The sequence below is a fragment of the Melanotaenia boesemani genome, chromosome 16, assembly GCF_017639745.1.
Source record: "Melanotaenia boesemani isolate fMelBoe1 chromosome 16, fMelBoe1.pri, whole genome shotgun sequence".
NCBI classification, from domain to species: Eukaryota; Metazoa; Chordata; class Actinopteri; order Atheriniformes; family Melanotaeniidae; genus Melanotaenia; species Melanotaenia boesemani.
The window spans coordinates 20,198,656-20,214,372 of NC_055697.1; the positions used below are offsets into that span (position 1 = coordinate 20,198,656).

Genomic DNA, 15,717 nt, shown 5'->3' on the forward strand with positions numbered 1-15,717 from the left:
ATCAGAACCCAAATGTAACATTGTCTGACATGAGCAAAAAGTTTTTATATACTGCTTAATTATTTTTTCAATGTATGGCAATTACAGCTGTGCTTAATTGGAACATTTAAGAAAACGTGTCAGTGAGTACGCGCATGTGCGTCTCTCTCTGACGTCGGATGCGAACTCAATCTGCGTATAGCGTACCCTTCTTTCTGAGCCAATCCCGTTTTGGATAAACACAGTCTTGCGTCATTGTTATTGTGGTGGTTGAAGCTCCAGCTGCTTATTGATATTTCGCCACCATTTCGCCAATGCTAAGGCCCCTAAAACTGTGAAACTGCAAAATTACACCATACAATGTCGCTTCAGAAGGACTTGCCATCTGACGAGAGTTTGCAAGGTAAATATCAGCAACCATGCAGCTCATTGTTAGAAAAACACGAGGTTACTAACGTTAAATCACCTAACGTAACCCTACTCAGGCTATTCTATTTTATGTGTTACTTAATTAATAGACAATCAGAACTTACGCTCTTGTCGTAACTATCGTTTTAAGCCTTGTTTGCGTTGGAAAATTAAAGGCAGTCAAAGTCAAGGACAGCCCCAGGCATTTTTTCCCCTGCTGTTTACGTGACCTACGTGATAGTTCTAGCTGAACTCGACTGGTAGTGCACGACAGTATTCATGTGTTAATACTGTGTTTTTAATTTAAGGTTCCTGGGTTGAGCTGCACTTCAGTGGGAATGGCTCGCAAGCTCGAGGGAGCCAGGAACAAATCCCTACGTCCAGCCAGGAGGGCGACCTGGAGAAAATGCTGCTAGAAGCCCAACATGAGTCAGGCAGGAACAGCTCTAGAGGAAGCTCCCAATGCAACAGGTTTGTGTGAAAAGAGGAAGGACAGTTTATGTTTCAACATTTGTTGTGTAATGCCTGTTATCCAAAAATCTGTAAAAGATGTGTAAAGTCTGTCTGTCCAGCCCACTCAGATCACAGACCCCACTTCTTCTGTGGAGAGGCTCAGAGGGAAACAGCTCACAGGTACGATGGAGCAGCTGACCTGTATTCAGGTCTGTTTATCATAGTCTGATTGTGGTTTCCGTAACAAGTGTCTTTCACAACAGACATTTTGGCATGCCATAGCATAACTGCATTCCACTAAGGAGAGTTTCCTCCTTTTGTACATGCAGACTTAAGTAATGCAATCAAAAATTACATAGCTTTTTCTTCCCTCTGTGACAGATAAATATGTACAGTATGCTATGAAAAAAGGTTGTTTTTGAAAACATCATTTTTATAAGGTGATGGCCATGCTGATGATCAGTTTGTTTTGATCATGCAAAACTGTGTTTCAGTCTGATGAAGACTTCCAAGAGAGGAGGCGGGAAGTAGAAAACCTGATGAAGAAAAATGCTGACTGGATCTGGGACTGGTCCAGTAGACCTGAGAACAATCCACCAAAGTAAAGAGTTGTTTCTTTTTTACATAACTGCTTAAAGATTTAAGTCAGAATTATTGATGGCTATGAGCTGATATAATGATAGGGTAATATCAGCAAGACACATGGTAGTGATTGCACACATGGTAGAGGTAAAAAGAATAAGAAATAAACTCCACCAATCTGGATTAGGCTAAGTATGGATACTCCATGACATGATTTGTAATAGCAGTTGGAGACTTTAGGATAATATCTGTTTGAGAAGAGGTGCAAATATGACATTAAACTGGAGCTCATTGATTTTTAATCTATTCTGAACAATGAAATATTAATGTGTTGCTCTGCAGGGAGTTCCTGCTGAAGTACCCTAAGCGCTCAGCCTCTCTCAGCATAAGGAACACCAGCGTCATGAAGAAGGGAGGCATTCTCTCAGCTGACTTTCTGAAGCTTTTCCTTCCTTCATTAATCATTTCTCACATACTTGCTGTTGGCTTAGGGTAAGCAACATAATTACCTTCTAACTCAGGGAATATTGTGATACCTTTATAAGTAAAAAATAAAAGAAAGCATTGGGCTGCATTTAGTTGCTGTTTTTGATTTATCATACAGATGTAAAATGTGGATCTTTTAAATTACCAGACATGAAAATGAGACATTTTTGCTTAATTATGCATCATTATTAATGCAAAAAGACCTTCAAATCATGCATGAATAGCCAAGTGGTTACGTAGGTATTGCAGCACATATTTATTACATGTTATAAAGACATGGCTCAAGGAGAAAGTTCAAAGAGAGATGGAGAATGTTCAGCAATATCTTGCATACTTAAATATACACTACTCTTTTTTTCAGGATATATATTGGGAAGCGCCTAACTTCCCACAACACCTACTAAAGAGGTGGTATCCTTCATATGACCAGCTCAGCATGCCTTAAAATGGGACCCACTGAAGATCAACAGAGATGTGGCCAAATGAATATGGTCCAATTTTGACTGAGTGCTCCACACCAGCGTGGAGAGTTCAGGATCTGTCATTGCTGTTTTGTGGTGTTAACCTCTAAAAACAATAGTGTCCAATCCTCCTCTCCTTGCTGTAGCCCCTGACCTGAAGATAACTGTTCTGCTTATTGCTGCTCCTTAAAACTGCATGTTAGGGAACTGATATGTTGTTCTACGTTGCCTTTTTTGAATGAAATCATGTTTAAGATTGTATTATTTTTTAGGTCAGTGATGGAACAAGGGAATTGTGAGCATCCATGGGATCATTAGCTTAGATATTAAGTGCTTTGATGAATTGCAACTGTAAATCAGCTTTTAGCTTGGTTAGTACAGATGTGGTCCATTCGTTGATGGGGAAACATGCATGGCCCTGATTTATTAGTTTGTCATTTGGGGAAATCATGAAATGGATCATATAACAAAGAAAAACAAAACATGCAGATGAACACAATTAAAATTTTATTGAACTTTGGTCAAAATAATAAACAAGTGAATACATTGCCACCATGTTAGGAATCAATGGACAAAGACAATGCATTATTATGTGTGTTTTAACGTCATCAGTATATGTTTTGTGTAGTCAACCTTCATTTCTGCATTCACAACTAGAGATAAGATCCACATTTCCAATATGCGGCTCTAATTTGGGTGACATCCCTAATAAATGAATAAGGGCACATGTATGAGGCCTGTCTTTATTTCCTACTTATTACATGATTTGGAGGCACTCTATCACATAAACTGTATGATGTGCAATTTTCCTCCTTTATGTGTTTTCATAGACAGCCACATATAGCAGCAGTGTATGAGGACATAACTTTATAAAATAGGATTTACAAATAATGCACATGAGGTTTGTAAAACGTCTGGGGACATAACTTGTAGCTGTCACTGATAGAAGTAGGTATTAAGGCTGCAGATTCCCTTTGTCCTGGACCCTATCTTGTGCCATTCAGTTTCCAGCCTGCATCCTAAAACATCAAAAACTATAACTTAATCTCATGACACAAATGCGATCAGCTGTTTCCAACAGTGGTTCTTAAACTGTTAGCCCCAAATAGAATTTCCTTGACAAGTTTGCTTGAGATCTGCTCAAAAGACAGTGGTGTGACCGGACATTTTTCCACCTCTCTACAACATAAAAACATGCAAAGCAATAAACATGTTTTAATACATACTTCTAAATTTAAAAACACATCTGTAGTTTTAGTTTCTTTTATTATGTGGATGACAGGGTGTACTTGAGTAGATACAGTCAGTGAAATTATGTCACCTTATTGACGGGTAAAATAAGAGAAGGGAAGGGAGAAAAAGAAACAAGTCCACTTTCCAAATTCATGGCCTTTTCCACCAGTAGTTTGGCCTGAATACATAGCCAATGGGGGAATGTTACAGTTAGGCTTATAGGCCATAAATCCGTGCTTCAGAGGGCCCAAAATCTTTGAAAGATGGATACAACCTTGACAAGACGTCATTTTACGGACTTCCAAGAGTTCTGTCGTTAAATTGTGAAATGAAGGCTTAAAATGTCAACACAAACACCAACGTTCAAGAGTTTGACCTCGAGGGAGTGCCATTCCGTCAATTAGACCCAAATTGGGCTTTCTGGGTCAAGGGGCATGTTGATTGCCCTGGTGCCAAAGGCAAAAATCAACCTAAGCTCAGACTCAAAATAAAACAGGCCTATGGATCAACCTCCTGTGGCAAAAAAAGTAGACACGTGCTTTCGAATTCTTCACCAGGAGGACAACAAGGCTGTTTCTTCTTATACAGATAGACAAGTAGTAGGCTTAACTACACAGGTACGGTAAAAGCCCTATCCTCTGGAGCCCCAAATCTTCTAGTTGATTTTGTCCTGGAAAATGTACAAGTTGTTGGTGGCTGCCACAGCTATCACATTATCTTTGGGGTGCCAGGCAGTGTGGAGGATCTTCTTGTTGAAGTCCAGGCTGTCCACGCTGATCTCATCCTTCTTCCTCTTGCCTCCGGTGGACACTTTACGTGGTTTGAGCGTAGCCCGTGGTTTGCTGCTCTCCCGGGACGCCTCCAGTGTGATGTCCCGCCGGGTGTTGCGGTCAAACATTCGGAAGAAGTTGTTGTAGGATCCGGTCATGATGGCACTAAAGGAAAGGGTACATTAAATGATTGTCTGCACTGGCTTGCCAACACTAAAACAATAAATTGACAAACCAGGAAGAGTTATGTAACCTATGAAGTAGCCAGTGACATGCTTCTCTGTGAAAACTGGAAAAGCACTTACCTGTCACTGCCATTCCAGCAGCACTCAAACTTGTCAAAGATGCAGTCATTTTCATACAAAGAGCAGAGTTTACTGCGAAGGTATTCATGGACCTGAAATAAAACACATCACTAAATCTTAACATTTACTTGAGAAATGTCTTTCAGCTGTTTGAAAATCATTAGTGTTAAATGGCTCATACAGCTTACAAAATACTTGTTTTTCAGCGCATCTAACCCATTTATTTTTCATTTAAACCTCAGTGAATGGTGACAATTGTTTTTTTTTAAATGAATGCAGCTTCAGATTACATGGCTAAAAAAAACCCCACCTTTGAGGCAACATTCTTTATCAGAGTCACAAGGAGCTAGGTTCTCATCTTTTTTTTATATAATCATCTGGGATAAACTTTTTGTTCTATGTAAATTTTATTGCTGGCTTTAGGAGAGGATTTTCATCTAAAATGTCACCATATAAAGAAGTAAAATAAATACAATGAGAGGTTTCAATGTGACCTGCATCACTGCATCAATATTTACAAATTACCTTTGCGTTCCTTGTTATCTTAAACAGGTCAAACTTGAATTCATGACATTAGTGAGGCACCATATAATGTTCATTTATAGACAATTATGGTAGTTACATTTGTATCCAATAACAAAAATGTTTATGCACCTGATACGTCTCTACTGGCCTGTTCTCCATGTTTAGGTCCCAAACTTTGACGGAGAGGTAGTCACGTGTCATCATGTAGCGTCCGCTGTGACTGAACTTCACGTCTGAGATGGAAGAGATGATCTCAGAAAAAAAGGACCGGCTGCTTGGATCTTCAGGTTCCTCAAAGACTACACAAAAAGAGAGAGAGAAACAGACAAAGAACAAAAAATCCATCAATTTCCCACTACAGGACAGATGCGTTTACTAAATACTGCAGAAATACAGGGAAGTACTTACATTTTGAGTGCCTATCGCAGAGTGCCGCTGCTCGCATGTCACACAGGCGAATGGTGCCTTTGCTACTGCTGTACACAAATACATTGCATTGGTGTGGATGGCACTCAGCAGCTGTGATTACTTCTGTCAGTTCCTCCATGTTGGCGGGCTTGATGTCTACAATATCTGGGAACACACTGTTAAGGAACTGGCGGTCTTATGTTTCAATATGATACAGAGCAAGCTCTAAGCCACATATCCAATACCTATTTTCTGATGACGAAAAGGATACTAAAACTTCTGTCTGTGATTTCCAAGTGCCATAGATTTATTCTTAGGTCATCTGCAGAGAGGTAAGTTTCATGATCACTATTTACAGAAATGGAATTAATGTGATAGGTGTGCGCATTTGCAAAGATCCTCCGGGGGCTTGCTTCTACCATGAGATCCATTGGCATCAGTACTGGTACCTGAAACACACAATGCGTGCTCTTACTGAACTGCTAAATCTTTATTGTACACTATGGTCAGAAACGAGTAAGTGTGGTAACATACCCGTAAAGAGGTGATTCTAAAGGGGTCTCTGAGTCGTCCATCCTCATCTTTCAGGTTGTAACCTTCTGCTCGTTTATCTCGTTCACTTATTTTCCACAATTTGATAGTTTTATCTGACAAGTAAAATTTAACAATGATGCTGAGTGGCAGTTTCAGATACTTATACAGAGAAATTATAACATTTTTTTATTTAAAACTCTTACCATTGGTTGAAAGTAGAAAGTGAGCAGCATTTTGTTGGGGTAGCCATCTTATTTTATTAATTTTTTCCTCAATTTCTAAACTTTTCAAATAGTCAAATTCTGGCTCATGACTCTGAAAAGTGCTATAGACATTGTACTCCCCACGCAGATGTGGACGATTCTTAGACTAAAAAATAAAAAGAACATAAGAATACACATAAATATATGAGTCACCAGGGATACAGATTTTTATGCAACACAATGGCATGAAGAAAAAAAAAAAACCTACCTCTTGTTCATGTTGAAATATCACTACTCGGCCTCCTTTGTCTCCAGTTGCAAGTAATTCTCCAGAATAGTTGAACTCAACTGTTGAAATTATGTCCGCTAAAAACAGACACGGATCAGAGTGAATTCTAATTAACAGCTCAAACTTTGTCATGATAGATAGTTGACTTAAGACCCCGACTCAAATTTATTTTGCAACTTACATCTGTGATTTATATTGAACTTAAAAATAGCAGCTGCTGATATCGCAAACCTCACTGTGATTTTATTATTATGAAAGACTTCCCACGGGATTCGGCCAAGCATTTCAACAGCTCTAGCACACCCAATAATGCTTACTGTATACAAAAAAAAGTTTAAAATGGCTTCTGACATAACTACAGATATCCACAAATAATTTTTTGCCCAGTAAAAAGTCAAATTCAGAAAAGCAGCACATTTTAACCAGGCACAATGAAAGATAGAAATCTATATAAATAAAAATCACCTTGATAAGGTATAAGCTTCTTTTAACTATATATTATTCTGAAAAAAGCCTCAATTTAAGAACCTGAAAATGAACATTATAGGCATTTTGAATGGAGGGAAACAGAGGTACCATGAGATCGAATAAAGACTAGTCAGAATTTAATTGTGCATTTCTGAAACAACTGGGCATGATTCTCTATCAAACGTTTAAACAGAGAAACTTAAACACTTACAACTAAAAGCAATGGGACTTCATCCTTTGGTACTGAGAAACTTTTATCCAAAAGACGTCTTCCAGTTTTGATAATCCCCATAAAGCAAAATAAGCCCATTTTGTCTCTTAGGATTTCCATGGCTAAATCACTAAAGCATTTCAGAATTAGCACATAATGGCAAAATGTTTTAAAAAGTACCCGGAGCTGGCGATATCATACATATCTGAAATACGACTTTTTAAAAAGACTGAATTGCATTACCGGTATCTGCAGTGCATAGCTGAGTTTGTTACCAAATACAGGAAGTGCAAGCCATATTTTTTAGATACTAACAGCTAAATACACACAAGTGCAATCACTCAAGTATGAATGAAAACAAGCCATGATGTCACTGCACAATTTATGGACGCAGAACATTGACGTCATGGACACGGTCGCTCCCCTTTAATAGTTTAGCTACCAACTAGCATACAGCTAGTTAGCGGCATTCAGCATTTTACTGGGTAAGGGCGTTTGCGCAGGTGATCCACTAACAGGCTTACATCAACCACAACAGCTGTCTTTCACTATAGCCTGTGCAATCATCCATCGATAACTATCGTGCATCTCACGAGAAGCCCACAGAGCACCATCATCAAAGCATATAGCTAGCTGCCCACTGTTTTAGCCTAGCCGCCGAGTTATCGTTAGCAACATACCTTCCGCAACATCTTCATCTATGGCTCCTTTCACTTGAGAGAAACACCACTGAAAATCATTTCCTCCTGCAACTCCTGTGAAAAGAACACAGCGTCAGTAAGGATCTGATTCTCATTTCGCTTGGCGGCAAAATGACCTGACAGTGACACAGTTTGACAACTGAGCTTGCCAGAGCTAGCGTTGGTTAGCTAACTTGCAGATTCAGGCCATCACACACACCAAGAGAGGTGGATCCTTTTCCTCCTTTTAAAAGTAGCTTACCCGCCATTGCTTCATTTAGCAGCTCTTGATGTATACAGCTTCAAAATATCTAACCAACCAATGCGGCTTGCTCAGAGAAAGAGATAGCATCCACAATCAGTGTGAAGACTCGGGATCCAGATCTGTCAAGACCACGGAAATTATCCGTGATTTTTTTTTCTTCCAAAATGGCGCACAGTACATGGAGAAATGACGTCATGCACACATGCCACATCCTGGCTCCATCCATCCTCCCGTGCATCACTTATTATGTGAGATTTGTCTGTATCTTCCGTGGACTCCACTTTATTTACCTGAAATACACCTTACATCCTGATTATTGTGTCCTTTTAAATCCAACTGAGCTTTATTCTGATTAATCCACCAAATATATTCCGAAAATTGTATACTTCTTTTACAGCGTTTAAAGTATACAAAAATACATTTAAGGGAAGTGATAGCATGGGATTTTTCCTTATTATATGGTTACACGAGATATATGTTTCACTGATGGTATTCTCGTGATATATGTTAAGCAGATGTAAACCACTTTACTTTTAAATGATCAGTTTCAAGTTATTTTTGGTCTGTTTTGGTTATTAAATATGAAGCGTCATCTGTGAGTGAAATATCACTTAAAAATGTTTGACAGAATGAAGTACCCCTGCTTTCATTGGACGGTCAGTTGGTGACATCTAGTGGCAAAAGTAGGCTACGACAATACAAATTCATTTAAAGTGGCGCGCTCCAATTATACGCTAGAGAACTCTAAGGGACTTGATGTAATAATACTGTATTGTAATGATTTTTATTTTCTGAATTAAATCTCTCTCTCTCTCTTTTTCTCGCTCTCAATCTATCTATCTATCTATCTATCTATCTATCTATCTATCTATCTATCTATCTATCTATCTATCTATCTATCTATCTATCTATCTATCTATCTATCTATCTATCTATTTCAGCAGAACAGAACCACTGACTGAAATGACAGTCACATAGTTTATCAACCTGCCACATAGATTTATGTCACCTTTTTAGTAATTCAAGGTGATTCTTTCAGTTCGAGTCCTCATCTTGGTATAGCTTTTTTGTCTTAAATATATGGCCTAACATGGTATATTTAACAACTTGATTGGGAGAAAAGATTGTATTAATTACAATGAGGTGTGATATGCCCTTCTGACACAACCCCTTTTCATTTAGTAGATAAGGACACTGCTAGGGTGACTCATCTTTATCACAGATTAAGGCAAGTGCAGACACATTTACTGCATAATAATAATAACTGTGCTGTCCCATACACACCATTGCATGTCCGTGTATTCAGCATACACGAGTAAGCTGTGAACCACAAAATTTCTCTTTTATTAAAGTCCATTTAACTTTCCAAATCACCCAAAATAATGCCATCCAAATTAGTTTTTGTGGATGGTGCCATTTAAAACATTTAATAAAATGAAATCATGCCCCTAACACATTGTAAGCTGGTGTTGTTGCACAAATAAATCATATTCATTTTCCCAGCAAACACCTAAGACATTACCTTTTTATAACGTGGAAGTATAAGGATAAAGAAAAAAAGTTTTTAATTTCACTCATTAGGAGAGAAGAAATGGGACATTATTATTACTATTATTATGTCGCGTCTGGATTAATGTCCCACTAACCTTTAATTTACCCTACAATTAACACAATCCACAGATGAAGAAGTTACACCATTTGTACCTCTATAAGAGATGGAGTATTCAGTCTTTTAAATATAAAAACATAATTATCTATATATGCAAAAAGTAGATTTTTTTTTATGTTTCTTAGGCGAGTAAACTTTTCAGATACTCTGCTTAAATTTATTAATGTTTTGTATCCCTCAGCATTGTAATACAAAGAAAAAATAGATGTAGCCTTTTATTTTATTTTTTTTTTTTAGTTTCATACTTATTAAGTATTCTCTGCAGGGCGAGTGTTTCCATGAATTGGGACTAATATGGTTGTCTCTTGGGGCTGATTTTGCTATATATACTTATAAAAAGCCACATTCCACAAAATATGGGGAAACAAAAGCTCATAAAATGTGAGCATATGTGATATCTGGGCCAAATTTCAGCAGATAAAATAGAATATGCACATATGTTCCTTTGAGTGCAGCGGTTGATAGAAATACACTATTTATGTGCATACTAATATGAAATCTGCTGAAAAGTGAAATGAGGACCTCTGTTAACCCAATGCTTAACTTTATTTCACATTTTTTAAGCTACTTGATCATTTCATTGTAACTCTGATCCCGAGCATATAAAATTGGCTACACATATATATATATATATATATATATATATATATATATATATATATATATATATATATATATATATATATATATATATATATATATACACATTTATATATAGTATGTGTTTGTTTCAGCAGATTGTCCTGGAGGTGTTGAGACAATAAATAGTGCACCCTGAAAAGACCTGTACCAAACCTGACCAAAATCTTCTCCCGGTATCTCCCAAGCTACGCATCTTTCTCATCAATCACATGGTGAGTCCCATGGGAAGAAGCAGAGCAGAGGCCTGAAGGTTAGGCACACAGACTTTCTCACACACACAGGCATGCACAGCTATCCTTATTAGGACATGCCATTGACTTCCATTCATTGTTTTCAGTGAAACCCAAACCCCTTCCCTAACCTAAGAGAGACCAAGAGAAGGAGAAGAATTAAGCAAACATGGTGAAAATTATGCATTTGATAAGTGCTTTAATGAAGTTAACCACATTATCTATCAGTCCAACACCAATTTGTGTACCATAGTTGTGGTTTTAGTCCCACAAAAAAATGTTTAACAGTTATTTTTGTCCACATGTTCAAAATGTTATGTACCAATAAAGGTATAGGAATTTTGAGATGATTGTAAAGGAAGCATTCAGATAGTGAGATGAAAACCTGCCACGATGTATTTATTAATAAATGTGAGCCTCACATCACGTCAAAAGGCTGAGTTACTGGATAGTGTTGTGTTGAATGGGACTTAAATCTGGTTCTCTTGGGTGATAGTCTATGGTGCAATACCACTTTTCACACCCTACTATCTCCCTATTAACCAGTTTCAGAAGAAAGTTTGAATATTAGTCAATATTTCTCATGTAAAGCAAAATGTAAGCACTTGACCACTTGCAACAAGTAGGCTTGAAGAGTTCTTGAAGCCTTGAAAATGTAGCAATGTTACAACTTTTAAACATGATTATTAGTTAGATTCACATTTTGCTTCTGTTCTCATTGTTTTGATTTTTTTTATCTTTTTTGTGAAACTGCTTCGTTCGTCTTCTTCTTTTTGCTTCAGATTCTGCAGTGAAACTGCACTGGATGTGAGAAGTTTAGCTTTACATGATTAGCAGATGCCTCACTAGACTCATGTTGAGTTATTTTTTTAGAACTTGACCATCATAAACACCTTTGACTTTTCTGTGCACCAAATTTTGTACTTTGCTGGCTTCAACTTGTGGCTAAATGGAAGTGTATTGTTTTTGATTGTTTCTGTTCATTTTAAAAGAATTGGTGACGGGATAGATACTACATTAATGACTAAAATACAAAAGTACAAAAAAGATAAATATTGCTTTTTAATCATAAGAGTTTATTGAAAGAGAGGTTTTTACCCTTTCTTGATTTTTTGCTTGCATTTGTATTCACTGCATGCTACAAATTAGAGCAAGAAAAGCTGCTGCCAGGACTAAATTAACACAAAAGAAATGATTTCTATTTAGCCTCAATGTGCAAAGGTAAAATGTTTGAAATGAAGCCTAATTTGCAGTTTAATAAACTGCACAGCTTAATTGTTGTGTATATTTGATTTTTCACTTTTTTTTTTACACAAGTCCAATGTTTTGGCTGTGACTGTGTGTGTGCTGTAGCTTCATCAGGTATAAGGAGAGGTGTTGACTTTATTCCGAGCCTCCAGTAACACCACTGACTCTGATAGTTCCCCATCCCTGTGGGAATTCATTATAAGACAGCTAGAGGCTGCTTGTGGATGGTTACTGTGCTGCCCGTATGTTAACTTGTCGCTATCGCGCAAGGCAAACATGTGGTGCAGCTGCTTTCTCTGGCTGTGGGCAACCTGGAGAGATTGATTGGTGAGCCTTCTGTTTTATCCAGGATCAGGGCCACATTCAGTAGACATGGTGCCTCCGGAGAAGCAGCCATTTTCCCCAGAAAATATAGCTCATTACTAGCACAGACAAAATGAAGGTGTATTGACTTTTTAACATCTTACAACGCACCTATTCCTGGACCGTTTAACAACAAGCGCTTGTTATCCTGGAAGTCTTTACTTCACGGATTTCTTGTGTAGCTGGACACAAAAGCAATTGAGATTTTAATATGAGCCAAGTTTCTTTTGACATAATCAGAAGCAACCACTGTCCTCATCTATTTTGGTTTGAATATCCACATAGAGGCATCAAATACCCATACACTTTCATTTACGCCCAACACACACAAGCATAACCCTCCCCCCACATTTTGGTCCATCAGACAGTTTTTAACACAAACCATTGGCCAGTGGATGTGTCTGCTCTGCTCAAGGGCATAAGCTCTGTCCAGACCCTCAGTCTTTACCCACACACACACACACACACTCACACAGCAAAGACAAACACAATCAATTATTCAAGACTCTTGTTTTGGCTCATATGTGTGTGTGTGTTTTTTTTTTTTTTTCTTCTCTTTTTTTGTAATATTATTATTTCAGTTCTGTTGTTTCTGTAGCATCTTCTGGTAACCTAACAGCCAGCAGGCCAGATGAGGGAAAAATGGGGTCTGATGACTTGAGGTCTGTGTACGTCTTTGTAATTTAGATGGCAGAGTGTAATTTGCATGCACAGCCTTCAATGTTGTCTCATTGTCTGGAGGAGATTATCCTCGCAGCTCTCCACAACTGAGGGCTGTCAAAGACCTGGCTTGGAAAGCAAACCTTTGTCTCCTTGTTTATTTCCCTACATGACTGAATTTTTTTTAATGCAGTCATTTAATGTAGTAAAGCCTCACGTGTATACACACAAATCATCTGTGCAAACTGTCCTTCACTTTCTTTATTTCTTTATTACTTTCTGCTCTTTTGCCTTCATGTGTGAGCTGCAGTATTTCCTGCACAATTTGCTTTAGTGTTCTTCAGTGTGCAAATTTGTGCACTAGATGGCACTATGGCACTTATTATTCAGTGCCAGTAGCTTATTTCCATTTCGGAGTATAAATGTGTGTGCTGCTGCTGACACAAGTCATGATCACAAACAGTGTGTTTTCCCTGCGCTGATACTGTTGGTGTCATAAAAAACCCCATACACACTCATATGCATTAATTAACTGTTTTGACCTTAAGCCCAAAGAAATTGTTTTAATTTTAACAACTCAAGTTTCTATGAAATATATATATTAAAAATAAAAAAATAAAAGCCTTAACTGGGCTGGTATAGATCATTAAAGTTTTCAGCTGAACACCAAGTCTGCTCTAACTTGACAGATACAGGTTGTTTTTTAAAGGCTCAACTAAACATCAAACAGAGCACACCCTCCTGAATCAATGAAAACAGAAAAGAATTACTTTGTAGGGATGTAATAGATGTGAATCCGTGCAGTGATGATGTCCTTGTAACAGATCATATTGTAAATAAGATGGGTTAAATTGCACTTGTAGCTTCCCTTCAAACAGTCAGCCTTATTCTCTCAGGGGGGACAAGAGAGTGCTGCAGACTCTTCCTCTAATAACGCTAGACAATGAGATCCCAGCTCATAACGTAGGCCTCCACTATATAGAACAAGTAGTGGGGGCTTAGCAGCTAATAAAGTGGCAAGTCTTCAAATCCATGTCAGAAGAGCAGAGCGCCACAGGGACCTTTCATAACACTTGTATGTGCAGGTTCTATTGCAGTGTAAAGGTTACACATCCACATTGTACTGATCTAACCTGATGAATTGCCTTAAGCCCCACAAATTTCAAGGCTGTGTTTCTTATTTAAAGAAGCAGAACTGAATAATTCTCCCACTCTCTGAAAGATGACAGGCAAAGACTTGAGTTTGGAATGAATGTTTGAGATCTCTGCAGGCTTTCTGTATTTAAAGTGACAAATGTGAACTTCCAGTTAAAGATTTAATTTATTTTTTTGCTTTTGTTTTATATCTGATAAGCTTGTTCTGACACTTTCTTTTTTGTGGAGGTAATTTTACTTTTCGAAATTACAATACGCATCAGTTTTGTTGGCTGACTCTTGCTGCCCCCTGAGTTCACAAGCACACAGTCTGAGTAATTAGCTTTGATTGCCTGGTCTATGTTTAATAAATTGTCGCTCCCGCGTTCTCTCCAGTGAACCTGTCCTTCACTTGAGCACAGACACTCCTCCAGCATTTTCACCCACTTTGTTTGTGAGTCTTTGATCCACAGTATTCCAGTTAAAGTTACACCCATGTGCTGCAAGTTGAAACTTTCAGTATTGTTGCTCAGGGGAACCTTATACCCGTGGCGCCTTCTGCTTTTGTCCTTCCCTTTAGCAACAGAACTATCTTATGGTCCAGGACAAAAGACTACTCTCGACACCATTTTATGGTCTCTGTGATGATACCGTTTCCTTCTCCTGCTTGCATGTTACCTTGCTCTGCTTATTTTAGTCCACAATGTTATGTCAAAAAACATCATTAGCGGCTCTCCCTTGAGAAAATTGTTGATTGGGAGGAAGGGATGGGGAAGTAAGAAAAGAGATGCCCTTTATTCTGAGATGCAACATAAAAACAATTTAAATCAGTGCTGTAACACAAGAGCATAAAAAAGATGTCACATAGTTTATAATTTAATCAGAAAACCAAAGCTTGACTGTAGTTATTATTTTTTTTCCAATTATATTTATTTGCACCCTATCAGCTGGACCATTGTTTTCTTACTGTTGATTGTTTTCATGCACATATTTGACATGCATATAAATTTGTTTATCGAGTTATACATGCATGTTAGGCATAATTGATGCAACATAAAAAAAAACACCCCCTCTAGCAACAACACAATCTGGTGTATAAAACTCTTAAAGGCAACACCAACAGATAGAATATATCTAAGTAGAGAGTAAAGTGCTGTGATGTTTTGCCTCTCCAGTTTGTCTAATCACTATGTGAGTGAAACATTCATGGTACACTAGATCAGTTCAATATTTAATTTCTCAACAAAGGCTACATGATGGAACAGATGCTCAAACTTTGTATGTTTCTCAAGAGAGCAAAACTCACTTTCATGGAGCTATTGGGTACAGAGATTCTGATTGTGTACAAGCTCTCTGTTGACTTCTTTGGGCTCGTCACCTGCGCACACTTAACATACAGTCGTGGATATAAAGATGCTCAAATATATACTAAGCGTGCACTGTGAGTCAGTCTTCAAACCATGTACTGAATACATCAATTGTTTACATCCAGGGGCACTGAGCACTCATGT

The 15,717-nt window shown here is 37.9% G+C and overlaps 2 protein-coding genes across 2 annotated transcripts; one reads left to right on the forward strand and one right to left on the reverse strand.

The window, feature by feature from the left end:
- The first annotated feature begins 209 nt into the window (after nt 1-209).
- bnip4 (BCL2 interacting protein 4) lies at nt 210-3,096 on the forward strand. The gene is made up of 6 exons (XM_042010157.1): nt 210-382; nt 696-858; nt 960-1,020; nt 1,335-1,441; nt 1,765-1,914; nt 2,270-3,096. The coding sequence occupies exons 1-6, from the start codon at nt 340-342 to the stop codon at nt 2,310-2,312; spliced, it is 567 nt and encodes a 188-aa protein (XP_041866091.1). The 5' UTR covers nt 210-339; the 3' UTR covers nt 2,313-3,096.
- Nucleotides 3,097-3,618: 522 nt separating this feature from the next.
- ppp2r2d (protein phosphatase 2, regulatory subunit B, delta) lies at nt 3,619-8,436 on the reverse strand. The gene is made up of 10 exons (XM_042010156.1): nt 8,258-8,436; nt 7,996-8,070; nt 6,616-6,713; nt 6,348-6,513; nt 6,145-6,257; nt 5,882-6,059; nt 5,611-5,775; nt 5,332-5,501; nt 4,678-4,769; nt 3,619-4,537 (listed from the first exon to the last, which is right to left on the reverse strand). The coding sequence occupies exons 1-10, from the start codon at nt 8,262-8,264 to the stop codon at nt 4,258-4,260; spliced, it is 1,344 nt and encodes a 447-aa protein (XP_041866090.1). The 5' UTR covers nt 8,265-8,436; the 3' UTR covers nt 3,619-4,257.
- Between the last annotated feature and the right edge of the window lie 7,281 nt (nt 8,437-15,717).